The following is a 19,477-nucleotide window of genomic DNA, read 5'->3' on the forward strand; positions in this document are numbered from 1 at the left end:
AGCCGGGCATGGGGCAGCACGACACATCCCAAAGCAGCCAGGAGTGACACAAAGCAAAAAAACAGGCAGAATGAAAGAGACTTGTGTCTCAGGCTGCCCCCTTGAAGCTTTGTGAGTGGTTTCCCCACACGTGGCATTCAGAGGCACTCAAAAGCACAACTCGGGGGGGAAAAACGGGAGTGGAGCTCTGTGAAAAAGCACGGCTAGAGCAGAAGCTGCTCAGGGGAATAATGGCTGGCTGGCTTCTGTGCAGGAGGATGCATTTGATGACTCTAACCCAAACCCAGAGGTGAGCCCCTAAAAGGAAACAGTTCCTCTGTACACAATTTAGTTGTTAAAAAGAAATAAATTTTACTTTCAGCAACGTGATAATTTATTTTTGAAAGCAAATGGATCCACCTTTAATTATGTGATGGCTCTGGCAAAGAGAAGCAGCAGGTACAGTTGGTGAGGTATTTTCATTTGAGCTGAATTTCACACAGCTCCGTGCAGATACAGTGCCAGAAACTTCTTGAATGTGTCTGGCTGAAAGCCATATATTCCAGCGGGCTTCTGCAGAGAAAGAGACACGGATGCTCAGTTTGCAGCAAAGTGATTAATGTAGACACACAACGGCTTTAAATATGCTCCAATAAGACTTGAAATGCAGTGGCTTCCCTCACCAATGCTTAGAAATACCTAAAGGGCTGGTGGCGAGAGGATGAGGCCAGTCTTTGTTCTGTAGTGCCCAGTGACAGGACAAGGGGGAAGGGGCACAAGCTGGAACACAGCAATTTCCACTGGAACAGGAGGAGAAACTCCTTTGGTGCTGAGGTGAGGGAGCCCTGGCCCAGGCTGCCCAGGCAGGGTGTGGAGGCTCCTTCTCAGGTTTCCAAACCTGCCTGGATACGTTCCTGTGCCCCCTGGTCAAGGGGAACCTGCTTTAGGAGGGCGTTGGGCTGGATGAGCTCTGGAGGTCCAACCCCCACCATTCTGTGATTTGTGCCCACCCTCCCCAGGCATGTTTGTGTGGGAGTACTTCCACAGGGATAAATCTCAAGGTGGCAAAAGCCCTTTGCCCATCAGAGCAAGCGCCCCAGGGCTGACAGCACTGTGCTCTCCCGACTCACAGTGAGGCTGACACATGCTTCCTTCACCTGAGCTTGAGCTGTATTTCAACAAGCCCACAATGGTTACAGATACAGGTAGGTCACAGATGGGGCTATGTGTATGTGGGAGTTCCTGTCAAGCTTGGTGTGTGGCTGACAGGCACATCAGCCCTACGAACGCTTCCTGACAGTAACACTTGCTTAACCAAGGCCTATGCCCACATTGGGCCCTTTCAGCTGGTTTAAAACCCACCCTGCAGCTCCAGGCCAGCTCCCAAACCAGTGGCAGAGCAGGGGTAGGATTTCCAGGACCACCTCCCAAGTTCTCCTTACCACAACGACTCTCTTCTTGACTTCTGGAAGGCACTGGGCTTTTTCATACAGATTCTGATCAGAGTCAATCCAGACTAGATTTTTTATGCCATCACCAGAGACAAGGTCTGTGGTATTTAACTGGAACACCATGAACTGGAAGAGCTGGCCATCTGTGCCAATGCTTTGCACCACTATCGGCTGCTCCAAAACCTTGGGATCATTCTAGGAAAAGAAAGAGGTGGGGTGGGGGTGGAGAATGTTTAAAAAGCCAGTCACTACAGAAACTGTAGGAGTTACTTGCTGATTCAGCGTCTTCTACTTGGTTTCAAGCCAAGATTTTAATAAATGTATTGTTACCTTGCCCAGAAAATTACTCTAGTCAAACAAGTTTTGAATGTAGATTTGGTATTTTAATTAAAATTCCTCCTTCAGCCAGCAAAGAAGCATCAATTTACATACTGAGCTCTTTCACAGCTGAACCTACTTCCTGGTCCCCGCTTCGACACGAGTGACATCAGGAAGACACCCATGGCTGGGTATGGTAACCACACCTGAAGGTTGGTTGGAGTTAGCCCATTGGACTAGGAAGCTCAGGTTTGAAAACTACTCTAACATGCTACAGCAAGGGGAATTCCACAGCTCTTCCCACTAGCTGCAGCTTCAGGAGGAGAACAAAGGCCCGGCAGCAGCCTCGGGTACGTACCCCGTAAAGCGCCTTGGCCTTGGCCAGCGCGTTGCCGAAAGCGAACATCAGCATCTTGGCACGGAGTTGTTCTGGCCTGAACCTCTTGGGGCGGTGGTTGTGCGACTCCAGGAAGAACAGAGTGTGAGGATGAGGGTAAGGATAACCATCCCTAAAACCTAAAGGGCGGATAATCGCGTCAGAAAGCACTCGGTAAGAGACTAAGCAGCCAACGTTTCCTCTCCTGCCTTTGGGAACTGTGAGGTTGTGAGATTTAAGTTCTTCTCCACAGTCCTGCTTAGGCTGCTTGCCACAGGTCTGGAGGGCTTACAGTGCACACCCCATGCCTGGCACCTCTGTCCCCTCGCTCCCTACCCACAGCTGTCTCACAGAAGGAGAGGGGCTGCAGGTTAACCTCAGCACTTGGTCTGACATTAATATTATCATCAAACAAGGTAGATTTACCTGTTTCGTTGAGCTCTTTGTACACATTCACTTCCTGGAGATCAATTGTAGGAGAAATGGGATAGAAGGTCTCCAGAACATGTTCTTCAGTGGCCAGCACCTCCTCCTTGGAGGCTACAGGTGGTATTGGAGCCATGGAGTTCATAAGTATTCCGTTCAGGCCTCGGACCTGAAGGAGAATGGATTCTGGGGAGGGAAATCGGGTTACATTCAAACACTGCTGAAGAAAGATTAGGAAAGACATCTGTTTCCTTTTGGGCAGCAGTTGTTCTGCAAGTCTCACTCTCTCCCCCTCACCTCCAAATTCATCTTGAACAGTAACTCAGCTGTAGGATCTTCTTCTAAAACACCAACCTTAACTGCTGGTGTCAGTTTTTTAACTAAACATACTTAGAAAAAAACCAACCCAGTACAGATTTTGGGCAACTATAATAATCTGTCCTAAGACACCCCTTCTTGTCTCCCAACACCGTGTCAGTGTTGTCTAACACCCTCATCATCTCCTCAGGGCAAGCATCACCCAAGGCCACCCCATTTAAAACTGAAAGAGTTACTCGGTTCTAGAAATTGTTTCATTTTCTCAAGTCCTCAGCCTTAAAGCTAAATAAAAAAGCCTTGAACCTCGTATTAACAACAAAGAGAGAAATGCTTCCACTGTGGCAGCGACTGACCTCTTTCCCACGTAGCTGCTACCCTGTAGTTTCTTGCCAGGATTCTTTTACTCAGAGAAGGATACTTCGGAGTCATCGACCGACATAAATGTATCAAGTCTTCAAACAGTACTGGGCTTTAGAAAAACACCCCACATGGTTACATAAAACAGTGTGATGGAAATGGCAGACAGATGCTTCTGGAACACCAATGCCATAGCATTGCCGTATGTAAAACATACAACAGTGTAACATTTCCAAACAGCTGAGGCAGACTCCAGACTAATATCCCACATGCCAGTCCTGTTCCAAGCTGGCAGAGGTAATGTTTACCATTAGTGATTTAAAAATCTGGCATTCTGCATCAGCTACGAGTAGATCTCAAGTCGAAACACAGACCTTGGGCCTGGAAGAAGCTTTGATGCAGAGTATGTTTACATCAGTACCTCTGTCAATATTCAGAGTTAAGGTAGGGTTTTCTCATAGAATCATTTCAGTTGGAAAAGACCTTGAAGATCATCAAGTCCAAGCCCTCCCTTCACACTGCCAAGCCCGTCACTAACCCATGAGCCTCAGCACCTCATCTATGCAACTTTTCAGTATCTCCAGGGCTGGGGACTCCGTCACCTCCCTGGGCAGCCTGGGACAGGGACTGACAACCCTCCCAGTGAAGAAACTCTTCCTCAGCTCCAATCTAAACCTCCCCTGGTGCAACTTGAGGCCGTTTCCTCTTGTTCTGTCATTCATTACTGTAGACAAAAGACCGACCTCCACCTCACTACAACCTCCTGACAGGTAGTTGTAGAGAGTGGTCATGTCTCCTCTCAGCCTCCTCTTCTCCGTGTTGGTTTGGCAGTTGTTGTTTGTTTTGGGGGTTGACAGCCTGGCACAAAGGGTCTCAGAGTTTGGCACAGTTAGCAAATCTCAGTACATCTATGTATGAACCTTCTTTGTAGTGCTAAAAACTCCAGCTCTGAAGCTGCCTGCTTGATGAGCGGCTCATGCTAAAGCCACAACCATGCAGCAGACTTTTGCTCTGGCCCAGGCACTTACCAATAATGTTCCCTCATGGGAGCAACCTCTGTGGTGTCCCAGAACCGTGCGTGCGAGATGGCACGCTTCACCCTCTCCTCCTGCTCCTCCAGCTGCTGAGCCGGGTCGTGGACGATGCTCAGCACTGGCGGGGGCAAACCTTCCACCAGCTTCGTCTTGGTCAGCCACTGCGCTTGCCGCACCCCTTCAAACAGAAACCGAGAGAACCGGCGTTACCGAGGGTCGTGAGCTCGTGGGGCAGGGCAGGCTCCTCGCCCTCCGCGTGTTTCTGCACTGTGCGAGGAGCCTCGGCTGGCGCTCAAGGGCAAGCGCCTGAACACGCTGCGCGGCCTTGTGGGGCGGCGAGGCGCGGAGGCCCGGGCCGGTACCTTCCAGCATGCGGACGCGCTGCTGATAGACGAAGCAGCTGCGCTCGTTGTACAGCGGCATCTCCTCGTAGCGCGGCCCCCGCCAGTGCCGCGGGTCGTGCCAGCCCCGCTCCCAGGGCGGGAAGCGCGGCCGGGCCAGGCCGGGCACGAAGTGCTGCCGGCCCGCGTAGGTGACGGTGTCCAGCTCCACCTGCTCCCGCACGGGCCGCCGCTCCACCCTCCGCGCCAGCTCCTCCGGCGGCGGCCCGCGGGTGGTCCAGGGCGTGCGGGGCAGCGGCCCGCGGGGACGCGGGGGCGCGGCGCGGGTGAGGACGCCGCGGGTGTGGGCTCGGCGGCCCCGCGCCGCCGCCCGCCCCAGCGCCATCGGCCCCGCCGCCGCCATCGCCCCGCCGCCGCCTCAGCGCCCGCCCGCCGCCATGTTGGGCCGCGCGGCACGGCGGGAGCGCGAGCTCCCCCCTCCCTCCGCCGCGGGTGACTGACGGCGGCGGCGGCCAATGGCGGCCCCGCGGCGAGGCCGCGTCGGCAAAGCGCCTGGGGCCGCGGGCGGCGGGGCCGCGGGCCGCGGCGGCAGCGCGGGAGGCGGCCGGGGAGAGGCGCGTCCTCTGCTGCGACGGCCGGGGCGGCGATTGGGAGCTCGGCCCTGGCGGAGGCCGCTGGGGCCCGCGGAGGCGCTGTAGGGGCCCGGGACCGTGCTGCGGGGCGGGCCGGGGCGCCGTGGGGCCGCTGTGCCCGCGGGCAGCGCGCTCGGGGGCCCGGGCTGGGTGCTCGGGGACCCTACGGGGCCGCTGTGCCCGCGGAGCCGGGCACGCACGGTAAGCGTTCGAAACTATCAGTGTGGCCAGTCAGAGGGCCCTGGGCTTCAGCCGCCGCCTGGCCGGGTTTTCCCCTCGTTACAGCCCGCGGAGGAGCCGCGGGTGCTGAGGGAGGGCCCACGGACCGGCGGCCGCTGTGGCAAGTAGGAAAACTCGCCTTTTGGTTCTCCTGCCCCTTATCTTTTGGTTCTCTCTTCTCCCTCGATAACGTTCGAATAAGCATGTTTGCCTCTCAGGGCTGAAGGCTGGTTAATTAATTCTCCTCGCAAATGAAGCTTCCCGAAGTGCTAAGTGTTCTCTTCCTCACCCCCTGTCACCCGTGGCTTTATAATTTCCTCTAGACCTCCTTTTGTTTCAGTGGTACAGCTACAAATACATTGGGAACAGCGTTGAGACAACCATCGTGTAAAAACAGCAGAGTCTCTGGCAGGTCTTCACCAAGCAAAGACAATAGCAGGGGATAAAAATCACCCTGCCACTGCTTCTTGCCCTTCCTACGTGCCTGTGCTTAAAGCCAGACTCAGATTTGCTCCTAACCAAAGTGTTTGCCTGTGAGTTTGCTGCATTTGCCTCTGGTCTCTTGGCTCAAACCCCCACATTGGTCTTGCTGATCTCCCCCTGTTTTGTTGCCCTTTTTTGTGGAATGAGGTGTAGATTTTTAAGACATTTGTGCTCTTTTGTAAGAAAGCACGACGGCAGAACGAAGGGGAGTCAGGCTGTGTCTGCTGCTATTAGAGGTGACTTTGGCTGAGGAGCCAGGGTGGGATGCAGAGCCTGAGGTTGGGCTGGGGTCTGCTGTGCAGCTCAGGGCCCAAGGGCCGTGACGTCTGGTGTTCCTGCAGCTGACAATGCAGAGGCAGCGAGCACTTGAGTGAAAATGGAGTGTTGCAGGCACAGGATTTCAGTTTTCTGAGATACACAGGCAGGATGCTTGAGAGAGATTTTTCTCAGCCTTTCTCCAAATAACGCTCGGCTGATGAGCACATGCTGCTCTTCATCGTGCTGCTTCTGATGCAGGGCTTGTGTTTTGCAGACAATGAGTGGAAATGAGCAGGACTGGCTGGCTCTCAGACCTCAGGAACCTTCTCCATCCCAGTGCTGCGGCAGCGGCTGCAAACCCTGCATCTATGATGTGTACGAGAAAGAGCTTGCACAATGGGAGAGGGCCAAAGCAAAGCAAGACAAAAGCCTCCTCGTGGAAAAGAAGGAGCAGGTCAATTTATCATCATCACATCCTAGAGCCAGTGCTTTGATCATCCTCGTTAGCGTGCGGGGTTGCGGTGATGGGTGAGGGATGCAGCAATAGATTAAAGCAGCGCCTTAAGAGAAGGCTGTAAATGCAATTCCCCAAACTCTGCCTTGGCAGCCTCCCTCCCTCCCCCTTGCCTGCTCTCTCCCTGCTCTAATGTGATTTTTCCAAGTGTAGAGTTGGCCCCGGTGTCGCATTACAGCCCTGGATCTGCAGCTTCTCGCTGGGGCACCCCAGCTAGCCAGAGCCAGCCTCTTTGGAAAGTGGGAATAGGTGAGAGGCACAAAGAATGGTGATTTCCTCTCACAGTTTCCTCGGAGAAGCTCTGTTTTCCTGACCTTTTTCGTCTTTTAGACTCCTATTTTGAGGACAGAAAGAAAAGCCGCATTGTGTGTATGGTGGAGTAATTGTCTTCAGAGTGTAGTTTTAAGCTCGTGAGCAGCCTTTTACATCAGATTAACTATGCTGGGTCAAGCAAAACTGACAAGCCTTTAAAAAAGCTAATGGTATTTCCTATTTGCAGTGGCCATCAGTAGGTTTCCAAGTTGCCCCCTAAGCCTTGCTCAGCTCTTTCAGCAGTATTGTTTCTGTGAGAAGGGCAAAAACCGATCGCATAACAGTCATAACAGGATGGTCTTGCTGTAAGGTGTAAAACATCCGAAAAAAACCCCAAAAGTAATTAAAAAAATAAAGAGGGTGGGTGAGGAAATGCAAGATCCCAAAGTGCATTGCTACAGATTGTGATAATGAATCAGCAGAGAACTGAAATTTTGCTCTGGGCCCCAGCATTTAATACACATTCTTCTGGAGCCTTGAGTATCTCTGGCACTAAATTAGCACATGGAGTTTGCTTCCAAAGGGGAGGAAGGAGAAGAAAAAATGAAGAATAATAGACACCCATCTAACCAAGCAATTATTTATTGTTGTTCTTGCAGAGCAATAATTCAGAGCTGAATCCAGATAGGTTCTCTGCATTCAGCCTCGACTCGGTGGAGCAGCTAACAGAGGACACCTACCAGTACAAATTTGAATTACCGGGAAATAGCAGCCTGGGATTGAGTTTAGGACAACACATCGTGTTAAGGTATTGTTCTCTCTGCTGGTTAAACAGTCTGCATTATGTAACCTAATACGTAGGGGTTTTGTCAATAGACAAAAGGCTCCATAGCGGGCAAATCACGATTTCTATACCTCCACAGTGACACAGATGAAAGGACCCGGGAGCTCTGCTAATTTCATGGTAAAAGCCATTCCAAAGCTGCATTTTTCTTCAGCATTATCCTTGCGTCAGTGGGTCAGAAAGAACTAGGTGTGATTAAGAAAAGCCATTTGCAGAAAGAAAGGCTGGAAGAATAGATGGTACAACAGATGATTTGCTCCAGTGTGTTGGAATGAAGACAATGAGCTGCGCTGACCCCAGAGCTCCCTGGCTCAGGCCCTGTGTCTTGGGGTAACTCAGCACCATGGGGTGTAACCCCCCAGTGCCCAGGCCTTTCCTGACTGATTTCTAGCAAGACAGCCCTCCTCTGTAGTTGATTGCTTGCCAGAAAAGGGCCACTTGGGACAAGTTTCTGTCTCTCCCAGCCATCTGTGGTGATCATTGCCAGATAGAAAAGGCCACGTTATGATGCCATCGATCTGGATCCATTGACGTTATTGCTACGTTCACAGCTGATGTGTACAGCTGGCTGGCTGCTGAAAGTGCACCCTTCTCCTTTCAGCATTCTTCAGGAAATGCTTTGGTCACTTCAATCAATTACTGCAGGCAAAGAGCAGGGTGGATATATTCTAGGGAGAGGACTTAACAGGGAAATTGACCAGCCCTCAGGTCAAGGCTGTGCCTTTGCTTTCATTAATTACCAGATGCTGCCTGACCACAGAAAGGAAGGTAGACCCCAGCCCAAAAGGGCAGCAAACTTAACCATGAAAGCCTTTGCTGCTCCTGCATGTTTAGCTCTTTCTCATAAAATGTCTTTCCAGAGGTGTGTCCAAGAGCTGAATGTGCAGTACAGCTGGGGCCACCACCCCCAAAACAAAAGGTGTGTTGGCCATTGTGTTCCCCCTGGATTTTTATCTCTGGAAGGGAAATATTTTGCTCTGCTCAGGCTGGGCCTGGGGAAGAACCTCACCTGCCCAGAGAACTACAGAGGTTTGAGAATAGCAGCCAGTGACCCAAGTGACAGTGTGTTCCTGTGTTTCTCCCCTCAGAGGAGTGGTGGATGGTTTGGAGGTGCAGCGTGCCTATACTCCCATTAGCCCAGGGAATGCAGAGGGGTACTTTGAAGTTTTAATAAAAGTAAGTAAGCCTGTACAATACAGATCAGAGCCTGAGGTGTTGGGAACTACGTTTCCTTTAGGAACCAAACACACTATTCTTTTTTTTCTCTGATTTTTCTCATACTGCTCTGTGTCTGTGTTGTTTTGAAGCAGTTGTGCTTTCCTGATAAACACTGCAGACTTTTTGCCCATCACAAACCAGAAAGCAGAGGAAGGTGACACACAAACAAGTGCTTTGCAGCATAAGCCCTGTTCAGCACTTAGCAGAGCCTTTGGGGAGCCCTGTGGTCATCAGCGTGGAAAGAGGTGCCCACTCCACTCCTCCAGTTTCACTTTGCCGTTTCAGTCAGTCTTTGCAATCACACCCAGCTGTCAGCCCAGTCAAACCAATGATTTTGGTAAGTCTTTGCCCAGCTGCAACCCTCTTCTCTGGATTTTGCTTTAAGAACACTCCTCAGAAACATTTTTTCCTCGTGTTTAAAAGTGCAGATGGAGAGCAGAGGCAGTTTCTGGTTTGTGGGCAGGGCCCTGGAGCTGCCTGCAGTCAGGGGCCCAGGGGCACAGGCTGCACCTCTCAGCGTGCAATGGGGTGGCAGAGACATATTGTGGACAACTGTCCTGCCCCTTCTGGAGGCCACCACAAAATGCTGGTTGAGTTCAAAAGGGTTTTCCGGAAGAACTTGGCTGGAAATCTGTCTTAATAAAATCTGCAGGGCCCTCATAAACGATTATTTTGTGGGGAGAATATCAAAGTGAAGACTTTTTTCCCATACTGCATTTGTATATCGCTAGTGATTCATCAGGGCAGACACAGACTTCAGGAGGGGTGTGAAATTCAGAGTGCTGGGTGTCCCCAGAGGCTTGCAGAGAATGACCACTTGTCCTCTGCCCCTCTTCCAGGATCTCACATTTTGGGGTTTATTACGCATTGTACGTTTGAATGCAAACCCCATTCTTTAGAAAAACTTCTATAGGACACCTGTGGGAGGGTCATTTCACCATTCTTGTGGCAATTGGTGTGTGGCAGGGGAGAGAAATGTTGCATTTGAGCTGCATTAATAGGATACCTTCACAGGAGGACTGTGAAATTTCATGTATACTTGCTTGTTACTCACAGGTTTTGCATTTCAATAATAATGGTAATGATTGTAATGATACCTTTCCTTTATAGAGAACCTTTCATCCCAAAGGGAGCTGTAGTTATTCTCTGGCAGTGACAAAAGAGGTTGGTAACACCCAGCGTAAAGCCGTTTTTATAGCTCACTCTGGAGGTTGTGGTGTATTTCACACTATTCAGGCAATTTTGGAAAGTACTATATTATTGTTATTACTCTGCAATCCAAGCACTGTTCAAACCCCTCTGTCTCCTGTTATTAGAGCATTGCATTTGTGATACTACACTTAAGGGTGAGGGAGTTGCCATTTACAGAGCATAACCCTCTTTTTGAGTGATTTTATAATGTTAGGGTTCCTCTCCATGTAAACCTGGGTGTAGAAGTTTTCCCCCAGGAGATTTTGTTTTTCTTTTTTCCCCTTTTTATTGATAAAAAAAAATCATTTAAAATCCACTCCATCACTTCTCACTTCAACTTTTTGGAGAGAATGTTGGTGAAAGAAGGATTGTTTTAGTTTCCGTTGCCCTGGCCCACTGGGGATAGGCAGTAAGTGGGGCTGACTTCTCCACCCTTGCCTTGGGTTTCTGTATATATTTGAAGAAGTCAGGTATAAAATACTGCACAAATCTCTTTGCATGAGACAGAACCTGCCCAGAGCCCTCTCAAAATGTTTCTCAGAGCCTGGATGTGTGTATGTTCAATGCATTTGTCTATTGAATGTAACAACTGGTGCTGATAGTTCGGAACATTTGGGATATCTTGTTGAAGTGAAGCTGTTAGGGGGGAGGAGCATCTGTGTTCTTTATTAGCTAATGCTGCCTGCAAGCACAAGCACCCTCTTGCTCACTTTTTCATAGCTTCTTTGTGGTTCACCAATTTTGTTTGCCTGCAGTGCAGCTTGGTGGCCAGCCAAGGCACAGGGGTGTGGAACTGGGCTTCTCTCCAGTATGCCTGCAGAAAATACCCCAAAATACGCTCTCTGTACATGGGCTGGAGCCTATGAAGGCTCACATCACAGCTCATCTTTTAACCTCTGGTTCTGTGGCTCTTCCAGTGGCACTGCCTCTGTGTGAGCCCAGTTGCCTGCCACCACTGCTGACCCTATGCTCTGGCTGTTTTCCAGCCAGACCCCTTAAACAGTGGCCATTCCTTCTCCTTACCCGTGCAGTGTCCATGCAGATCAGACATACACACAGATGTAGCAGCAAGGCTGCTTGGATGAGCCCTTCATCTCTTGGCCTCTCTTCGTTTCTCTGTTTCTAGCAAGCACTGACTCTTCCTCATCAGTCACCAACCTCATCAGGTTGGCATTCTTGCAGGCAAAAGCCCAGGTGATATTGTTGGTGCCTGGTACAAAGCAAGGCAGATTTTACTGCTGGTTTTCCCCCCCGAGGCTCACATTAATGTATTATCTTTGGAAAATGTGAAGGCATCCCTTAGCATCTGAAAACAAAGAGTTTTACAAGTAAGAAACCTGACTTTTGGTCACTAATTGCATCAACACAGCATCTGAGAGACAGAGAGGAAGCAAGAGCTCTGCAGTGTTTATGTAACCATCAGTACCCAGAGGGCATTTCCAGAGCCCTGTACCCTAAGATCTGCACAACGCTTCAAGGCTTGGGCTGTGCTTTGCATTCGAGACACTCTTCTCTGTGTGCTTTGTAAGCAAGAACTCTGATAAGCTTTTTGCCAGTTTTGGAAATTCAGACTGCATGAGAGTGGGTTGTGTTTACATTCTAGTCAAGCTGGAATGGATCCAATATGATTTAATTTAAATGTCTTTGTTTTGGGTATAACTTTGAGTTATTTTTTCAAACAGAACGACCTTTCTTTCTTTTCAAACACACGGAACGAGTTGTTTGGTGGCGGTAGTGGGGGGTTGTCTCCTCCTTGTTTAAATGGAGATAACTTTAAGCTGGGAAACTTTCCAACAGAGTATAATTATTCTTTTCTTTTGTGCCATGTTTTTTTTATTAGTGCTATGAAGCTGGACTAATGTCACAATACATAAAAACATGGAAGAAAGGAGACATGGTCTTTTGGCGTGGGCCTTTCGGAGGGTTCCCATACCGACCTAATCAGGTTAGTTCCCTGAGAGACCAAGGCTGTTTCATCTAGCTTTGCTTAATACTCCAAGGGGAAGACATCCATTTGATTACTGTTTTCATGCTTATTCTAGGGGAGCTTCCTGGGTTAGCATACAGTGCTCCAGCATTAGCAGTCAGTGGGAGAAAGGACACCTTAATGAGCTGCAGAATATTTAAGGAGGAGGAGGAGAGGGAGGTGGACGGGAGCCTGGAAAATATTAGCAAGGCTCTCTGTTCATGACTTGCATTAGGAGTTTCTGGTGTGTTTAACAATGGGGAGTTATATTTGAGTGGGGTTTTTTTGCCTTGTTTGAAGCATGTTGCTGTTTGGTGACCCACGTGCCAAGGGGAGGTGTTGATCTGTTCCCCTCACTATAGCAGCTCCAGTGAGGTGTTGTGTCACCCATCCCCTCTGCAAATGCTGATCCCACCTGCTGATACCAGGCTTGCTGCAAAGGCAGGCAGATCCAGTTTCAGGGAAAGGCTTCTTAGACATACCAGTTCAGTTACTTAATCCCGACCTTTCAGACAAGGAGCAAAATTGAAGCACTGGTCATTAAGATCCCAAAGCCTTGGGTTTTCTTCTTGGGTGTTTTCCTCAGCAAAAATAAGGCTGTAAAACCCCAGTGGCTGAGCACCATGCAAAGCAGTTGTGCTCTGCTTCCTGAAATATTCTCCCTGCTGCTTTAGACTACTGTTCCCTTCTTTTCTTAAAATCTTGCAGACAGTAGTTTGGGACAGAACACGTCAGTCGTGCCTGGATGTGGCTGTGTTCAGGGGCTGCTTGGGCGATCCCTGTACCTGCAGTCTGCAAAACACCTGAGCAATCTTCAAAACAACTTGCTTCCAAAGAACACTTTGTTATTTAGGAATCATATCATAGGTTCAGAATGTTGATTTTGTAGTAAAATGTTTTTATCTCTGTTTGCTGCCAGTAGAGTGGGCCCCAGATCCATTCACAATAAACTGCCCAGCCAAAACAGCACAAGCAGCCTCTGAGGGAGCTAGTAGGAGCCTAAGTCCCACTTCTGGCTGGCAGCTGGGGAAAGTGGTTGGAACCTTCTGTCCTCCTACACCCAGCACCTTACTGCGTGGACATCCCCATCGGGAGCAGAGGGAACGTCTGTTTGCGGGTGGGAGGCACGAGTGCTGCTGGGAGCTCTTTGAGAAAAGCGAGATAATGCACCAAGAAGATGTGTGGGCCGAGATGGAGGAGCAATCCTGGTCAGATTTCCTCCAGACAGCAGTCAGGATTGTACGTTGCAGCACCCAAGATAAACAGGGAGCATTTTCAGTGGGACGACAACACACAGTGGGTCAGCAGAGTGTGCTGCAGAACTGAAACCGAAATACAAAGTAATTGAAGTCCAGGCCGAAGTTGGGATAAATACTTGTATTTGGGTAAAATCCCAGTTTAGATAGGTTTGCTATACAAACCCTGGGAGTGCTGTCTGTAATCCTTTGCATAAAAACTCCTTCTGAGATTTGAGTTCACTGATACGTTCTCTCCAGAGGGACCTCCAGTTGTGTGGCAGCAAGGAGGAGCTGACCACATGCAAGGAGGAATGTGCCCATTCATTTCCTCTCACCACAGCTCATTCCAAACATCCCGTTCTGTTGGCAGCATGGAGAGCTCCTCATGCTGGTGGCTGGTACTGGCCTTGCCCCAATGCTCCCCATCCTGCGAGCCATAACGGAGGATGAGGAGGATGAGACCTTTGTCACTCTCGTTGGCTGCTTCCGGACCTTTGACAAAATCTACCTGAAACCTCTTCTCCAGGATCTGGCTCGATACTGGAACATCAGAATATTTTATGTCCTAAGCCAGGTAAATAAGTGGACATGGAGGGTGTTTGTGTGAGGGCTCTGGGTGCTGCACGAGCTTCTGCCTCCTCTGGGTTTTTTTCTGTCAGTGTGATCTTCTTTCCCAGTCATTGAAGGGATTTTTGATCCAGTTCTTAAATGTGATACATATTCTCACACAGTCTGGGGAATTTCAGGGAAGGGACCATTGCTGCTCGTCCCTCTTTAGCTCCTTGGTAAGCGTTCTGTTAGGATGACCCCACTGATTCACAGTCACTGTCTGTTATTCCCCACTGCTTCTGGTGGCTGTTGTTGCAGCTAAACATTGCTGCCATGAAAACTTGACTCTGGGAGACTCACAGCAAATAAACTACTTTCCCTTTTCTAATACCAGTGCTTTAACCTGTCCTTCCCTTTACTGCTCATGGCTGGAGCTCTCTTCTTGTAGTATGTTAGCAACATCTTCCCAGCAATTATATTTTTTCCCCAGCTGACCCATTTTTAAACTTCTTAAATTTGTTTCCCCCTCTGTAAAATTACTTTTTCCTGCCAAATCCATGGGATGAGGGCATACCTCTCAGTGGTCTCACATTTTGAGCAGTCTCTTTCATTTCCATTTGGTCCCAAAGTTGCCTGCCTTCTGCACAGATTTGGTAGCTGAAAATTATTTCCCTCAGAAACGAGAATTCATTGCAGGGAGGATATAGAAGGAATTATTTATGCTAAGGGAATGAATCCCATTGCATTTTTAGTTTCTCAGATGAATCATGTTTTGTGTATCTCGTGGTGGATCTGCCTCATACATTATGTTCCACATACAGCCTCAGCAAGTTGAGATTGAGTGTAGAGAAAAGTGCTTGTGGTTTAGGCACCCCCTAAGCAGCTTTACAGGAGTGCAATGGGTAGCTGTGTCTGGTGACATAGCTTAAATACCCTTTTCAGGACAGTGCTGTCTCAAGAGCATGAGGAGGTCTTGAAATTCAATCTGTGAAGGGCAAGAAACCCACCTGACCCGTGTCAGCACTGTCTGCCCTGCGTGTGCATCTCCCTTTCTTCTCTTCTGCTCTCTTAGCAGGACTCTTGTAGCCCAGCACTGACTTGTGCATCCTCCCTTTTAGGATTATACAGCAGTCTGTACCTGACTTTCACTCTGCTGCCTGTCACCACCACACCTGAGCACCTTCTGCTTCTAGTGAACAGCAGCAGAGGAGTCCCTGCTGAGTCTAATGCTGTGGGATCTAACGTTCCTTATGGTGCCGGAGCTGTGCTTGGAGCAGGGCTGGCTGCTTCCCCTTTAGGGAAAGGGAGGTGGGACTGAAAGAGGCTTGGGAATGGGGGAGGCAATAGAGAGGAATAGACTTGGGAGTTAGGACTTGGGAATAGGAAAGGCATCCTGAGAAGTGGTTCTCACAGGAGAAGGTTCTGCAGCATTTATTAGCGATAGTTAACACTCTGGTTTTGTTGAGTCCCCTCTGAATGAGTGTCCAGGTCCTGTGGTGGGAGAACATTGGTCTGGCCTTTGGAAGATAAATGGTGGCTCTCAGGCTGGGTGACTTCTGCCCAGATGGAGTCACAAGGGTGACGAATGTCCTGTGCAGTGCTCTGAGAGGAGGAGGGAGATTGGGCTGTAACCAGTGAGTCGTCCTGTTTAACGTGGCACACTGGAAACCTTTTGCCTTTTCAGGAAACTTCCCTGGAAAAACTCCCTTGGAGCTATCAGGAAAACACACACACTGGTCGTCTCAATGAAGACTTGCTGAAGACCATAATAAACTCCTGTCGAAGAAGGCCATTTGTATTAATCTGTGGCTCTTCTACATTCAATGAAGATATGAGTAGATACTTGAAAGCTGCAGGTATTGAAGAAAATTCCTGTTTTGTCTTTTAGTGGGGTATTCCTGACCTGAGGAGCCTCAGGCTGAGCTTTGGATGCCCTTTTTTCTCTGCCAGCACTGCTGAAAATCACTCACCTCGACAGATTGAGTTCCTTGTGCGTGGACTTCCACCAGCCTTTGGATCAAATCTTTGTCTCCAGGATGATTCTCGCTCTTGAGAATCTGGTGCCATTCCAGAGTGGCTGCTATGCAGTGTGCCACCCACACCTCAGAGAACAGCACAGTCTTGTAATGGAAGTCTTCACATGCAGTTTTAAAGGAGATGGCTCCTATGGGTACTAAAAAGCATCCAGGCACATAGCTCTGCTGGAGCATGAAGACCAGTGACTTGCTGGCGGTGGTGTGCCCTGCTAGGTGTCCAGAGGAAAGACTTAATCCTCAGGGAGAAGGCTACCTGGCCAAGGGAGCAGCAAAGCACTGGCCCAGCGCTCTGGGGCCTTGGGCTTCGTTTTGGTTGTGTTGTTACTGTTCTGGTTGATGCCAGGCAAGTCAACCTCTGCGTGCTTCAGGTGCCCTGTTACCAACTCACACAGAGAAGGTGACACTGATCTCCTCTGGAAACAGCCTTTCCAATTGTATATGAAGAACTCTTTGCCTTGCTTACCCTGGGCCTTAACCCTTGAAATGCTGCCCAGAGGGGAGAAAGAACATGTCCTAAAACTAAGAGAAAGCATCCCCATTGTAGCTGCTGTCTGTCAGGGAAGATGGTTGGTTGCCTTCCGTGTCCCCTGAGTGTTGTATAATAGCCCTGGTTCATTAAATTGAACCTCTTTTCAAATAAACAGCTGGTTCTTTTTGTTCCAGGACTCTCAGGGTGCCTCAGAGGCTGCTCTGAGTGCACAAAAACCCCACCTAAGGAGCAAAAGCTTCAGGAGGCTTTGCTAGGAGCTCTCTTGCAGGGCAGGGGCCAGAGCCCCAAGGGGATGGCAGCCCCGTGCCTACCCTGGGCACAGCACCCATCCCCTTCCTCCCGCTGCACTGCAACATGCTGCTGCCTTTCCTCTGAGGTATCCCCTGTCCACTCATTTTTTGCTTTCTTAGACCCCCCTGTTTACCAAGTACCCCTGGAAACAGAGCTTTTCTGCCAGCCTTCATCATTTTCCATTCATTACCGGTTTGTCCCCTGTCGAGGGTTTCCCAGGTGGTGGCAGAGGATGTTGCATCATTGTTCATGCCTTGTTCTTGGCCTGTGTCAGATAGTCCACCTTCCTTCAGAGGAGTTTGTTACTCAAAGTAAGCAGTGTGCACTGAAATGATGGCTGTGATGCAGGTGCTGGGAGGAAGCCCAGGTTCCCCGTGCATCTGTGAGGTTTTGTCTCTGGTTACCGCATGCCTGGAGTTAGTCCTTGGCAGCAGCAGCTTTGAGGTTAACTTCAGCAGAGCAAGGGTTGACAAGAAAGCCATCTGCATAACCCAAAACAGGAGTCTGGCTTTTGACATGGAGAGATCCAAGGAAGCTGTAGCTCCAGGTAAGCTCTCAACTCCCATCTGAGCGTGGATATGCTTCTGCACAACATGGGGATGATAAAATCAGGAGCTGCTTTCACTGGTTGGCCTGGCTGGGAACACAGAGGAAATATTTTCCCTAAATATTACATACTCTCAAAAATCTTGCTTGAAATATTCAGCCTTTCTGAAGCTTTGCTACAAATCCACCCAGCCTTTTTGCAAAGGCCTGCACTAAAACTTCTCACTGGGGAAAAGCGCGAAAGCTGGGGCTGTGCCTTTAAACACAACCCCAATATGGCTGGGTATTTCAGCACATATGGGCCCCCCTGCCTAAACCCTACCCAGCTGGTCCGGCCGTGCTGCCGAGAAGCCTCCCGTCTTTGTTCCCGGCTAGAAGGGAGGGTGGTGAGAGACGGAGCAGGCTGTGAGTGCTGCGGGCTGCAATCCTGCAAAGGCAGGCTGGGGGCAGAGCGAGAGGAGGTGATGCATACCGAGCCGAGCCGGCGGGGACGGGGGTCTCGGCGACACGTTCCCCGTGGGGGACACGATATCCTTGGAAGTATGAACCCGAAGGGGCTTTCACATTGGCCGCAGGCACTTTGTTCTCTATTTTTCTGCCTTTCTCTCCCTTCCCCCTCTCGCCTTTTGTCATTTCGCAGCCCGAGTCCCCTCTCCCAGACCCATCCCCCGTGGAGACGGCCCCTTCCACAGCCTTGCGCGGCGCCTGCAGAGGCGGGGACGTGGGGCGGAAAGGGGGTCGGGCGGGACGTTCCCTACCGAGGGAAGACGAGACGTTTCCTCCCCTTCCGAAGCCGTGGGGAAGCGGTTGTGGGGGGACCGGTGGGGCTGGAGGTGTGAGCGCTCCCCGCAGTACTGGGGGGCCGCAGCCTCCCCGGCGGGGCAGCGGGTGTGGCGGGATCCCTGCGCTGGATGCCCCCCGGGAAGCCCCTGGCGGTGCGGTGCTGCGAGCGGGGTTTCGCATCTCTTCCCGGCTGCTTCTTCCTCATGTGCAGCCTAAATACCTTCTTAATTTCATCTCATTATTTCCTGCCTAAATAATTCCCGTTTCTCCTGGGGACCATATTTAATCCTTTGATCTCCTCTGAAGTCTCACAGTCCTGATCACATCCTTTTTATTTAAATGAATCAAATGCCTTTTTCGCCTCATGATTTATAAATTTGCCCACAGAGGAACAGAGGCAGCCCTGACACGGCACACACCTCGAAATCACCCACCGTGTCTCTACACAGAGCCACAACACCCAGAGCTGATCCAGAGGGGAGCTGATCCTCCGGCCATGCCTCCGTGCGGAAGGACCTGCCTGGCCCCTCTGCCCACTCCCTGCCGCCCCTCGTCCCCCGCTACCCCGCTCCGCGTTGTCGGGGAGCGGCCAGCCCCGGGCCGGGAGCTGGTGGATGTGCCGGGGCTGATGGGTGCTGATGGGTGGCGGGAGGCGGGCACGGCTGCACGGCCCCGGCTCCCGGGCTGTCGCCGATACGGAGCGTAGCTGGAGAGAAGGGCAGGAGTGGCCGAGTAGGTACCGGTGTCCCGGGCACTGGCTCCGTGGGTGATGTCGTGAGGATGAACGTGTTGCTCTGTTGTGCAGTGATGGAGAGTCACAGCATGGTGGGGGTTGGAAGGGACCTCTAGAGCTCATCCAGTCCAACCCCCTGCTAGAGCAGATTCCCTTCGATCAGGGGGCACAGGAACGTGTCCAGGCGGGTTTGGAAACCTCCAGAGAAGCACATTGTCCCCGAAGTGGGGGTATCCTGGTGGGGAGGGCTGAGCCCTGCTCGGGGCTCAGCCAGAACAGTGGTTACAGTAATACCCAGGAGAGGCCCCTGCACTGACTGCCCCATGTTGCCAGACCTCTCCTGCCTCTTTGCTGCAAGCTCTGGCTCCGCACATGTTTTACGAGGAGGCACAAAGACAGCCCTCCTCTTCCAGCCCGTTAAAGGAGCAGCTAATTAGTCTCTGCAGCATCCCTGGGAGGTGGGTAAGAGGTGTGCATCCTCACAGCCATCTCCCAGAGCCTGCACTGGAGCAGGAGCTCCACACAGTGCCTGGGCACAAGGAGGGCTGCCTTATGTCTATCTCTGCACTTAATCCCAGTGCTCATGGGGTGACATGTTGTCCAATGCCCCAAGACAGCAACCCCAATGTCCTCT

The 19,477-nt window shown here is 50.7% G+C and overlaps 2 protein-coding genes across 8 annotated transcripts; one reads left to right on the forward strand and one right to left on the reverse strand.

Moving 5' to 3' along the window:
• Nucleotides 1–339: 339 nt before the first annotated feature.
• On the reverse strand, nt 340–5,003 carry MRPL37 (mitochondrial ribosomal protein L37). Its single transcript, XM_062004360.1, has 7 exons — nt 4,622–5,003; nt 4,254–4,437; nt 3,222–3,337; nt 2,551–2,736; nt 2,107–2,264; nt 1,422–1,625; nt 340–552 (listed from the first exon to the last, which is right to left on the reverse strand). Exons 1-7 carry the CDS (start codon nt 5,001–5,003, stop codon nt 475–477), a joined length of 1,308 nt encoding a protein of 435 aa, XP_061860344.1. The 3' UTR covers nt 340–474.
• A 330-nt stretch (nt 5,004–5,333) lies between these two features.
• Nucleotides 5,334–16,703, forward strand: LOC104550922 (NADH-cytochrome b5 reductase-like). 7 transcript variants are annotated; one of them, XR_009819356.1, is made up of 8 exons: nt 5,334–5,433; nt 6,467–6,646; nt 7,618–7,766; nt 8,891–8,978; nt 12,052–12,156; nt 13,756–13,989; nt 15,083–15,272; nt 15,649–15,751. XR_009819356.1 is itself a non-coding variant. In XM_062003611.1 (8 exons), exons 2-8 carry the CDS (start codon nt 6,470–6,472, stop codon nt 16,139–16,141), a joined length of 1,152 nt encoding a protein of 383 aa, XP_061859595.1. In that variant the 5' UTR covers nt 5,334–5,433; nt 6,467–6,469; the 3' UTR covers nt 16,142–16,703. The 7 variants fall into 7 exon arrangements, 6 of the variants coding, with proteins under 6 accessions (XP_061859595.1, XP_061859598.1, XP_061859599.1 ...); XM_062003611.1 differs by lacking the exon at nt 15,083–15,272 and adding an exon at nt 15,915–16,703 and having other exon boundaries at nt 15,649–15,820; XM_062003614.1 differs by lacking the exon at nt 15,083–15,272 and adding an exon at nt 15,915–16,703 and having other exon boundaries at nt 13,786–13,989; nt 15,649–15,820.
• Nucleotides 16,704–19,477: the final 2,774 nt, after the last annotated feature.

This window comes from Colius striatus, chromosome 10, assembly GCF_028858725.1.
Source record: "Colius striatus isolate bColStr4 chromosome 10, bColStr4.1.hap1, whole genome shotgun sequence".
Lineage (NCBI taxonomy): Eukaryota > Metazoa > Chordata > Aves > Coliiformes > Coliidae > Colius > Colius striatus.

Bases quoted from the DNA above. Each gene is read 5' to 3' on its own strand.
- MRPL37 (XM_062004360.1), bottom strand. From the start codon at position 5,003: ATGGCGGCGGCGGGGCCGATGGCGCTGGGGCGGGCGGCGGCGCGGGGC. The intron at 4,438-4,621 runs GTACCGGCCCGG...TTCTGTTTGAAG, and splicing joins GCGCGTCCGCATGCTGGAAG to GGGTGCGGCAAGCGCAGTGG. The intron at 1,626-2,106 runs GTACGTACCCGA...TTCTTTTCCTAG, and splicing joins AGGCCAAGGCGCTTTACGGG to AATGATCCCAAGGTTTTGGA.
- LOC104550922 (XM_062003611.1), top strand. From the start codon at position 6,470: ATGAGTGGAAATGAGCAGGACTGGCTGGCTCTCAGACCTCAGGAACCT. The intron at 7,767-8,890 runs GTATTGTTCTCT...TTCTCCCCTCAG, and splicing joins GGACAACACATCGTGTTAAG to AGGAGTGGTGGATGGTTTGG. The intron at 12,157-13,755 runs GTTAGTTCCCTG...CTCTCACCACAG, and splicing joins TCCCATACCGACCTAATCAG to CTCATTCCAAACATCCCGTT.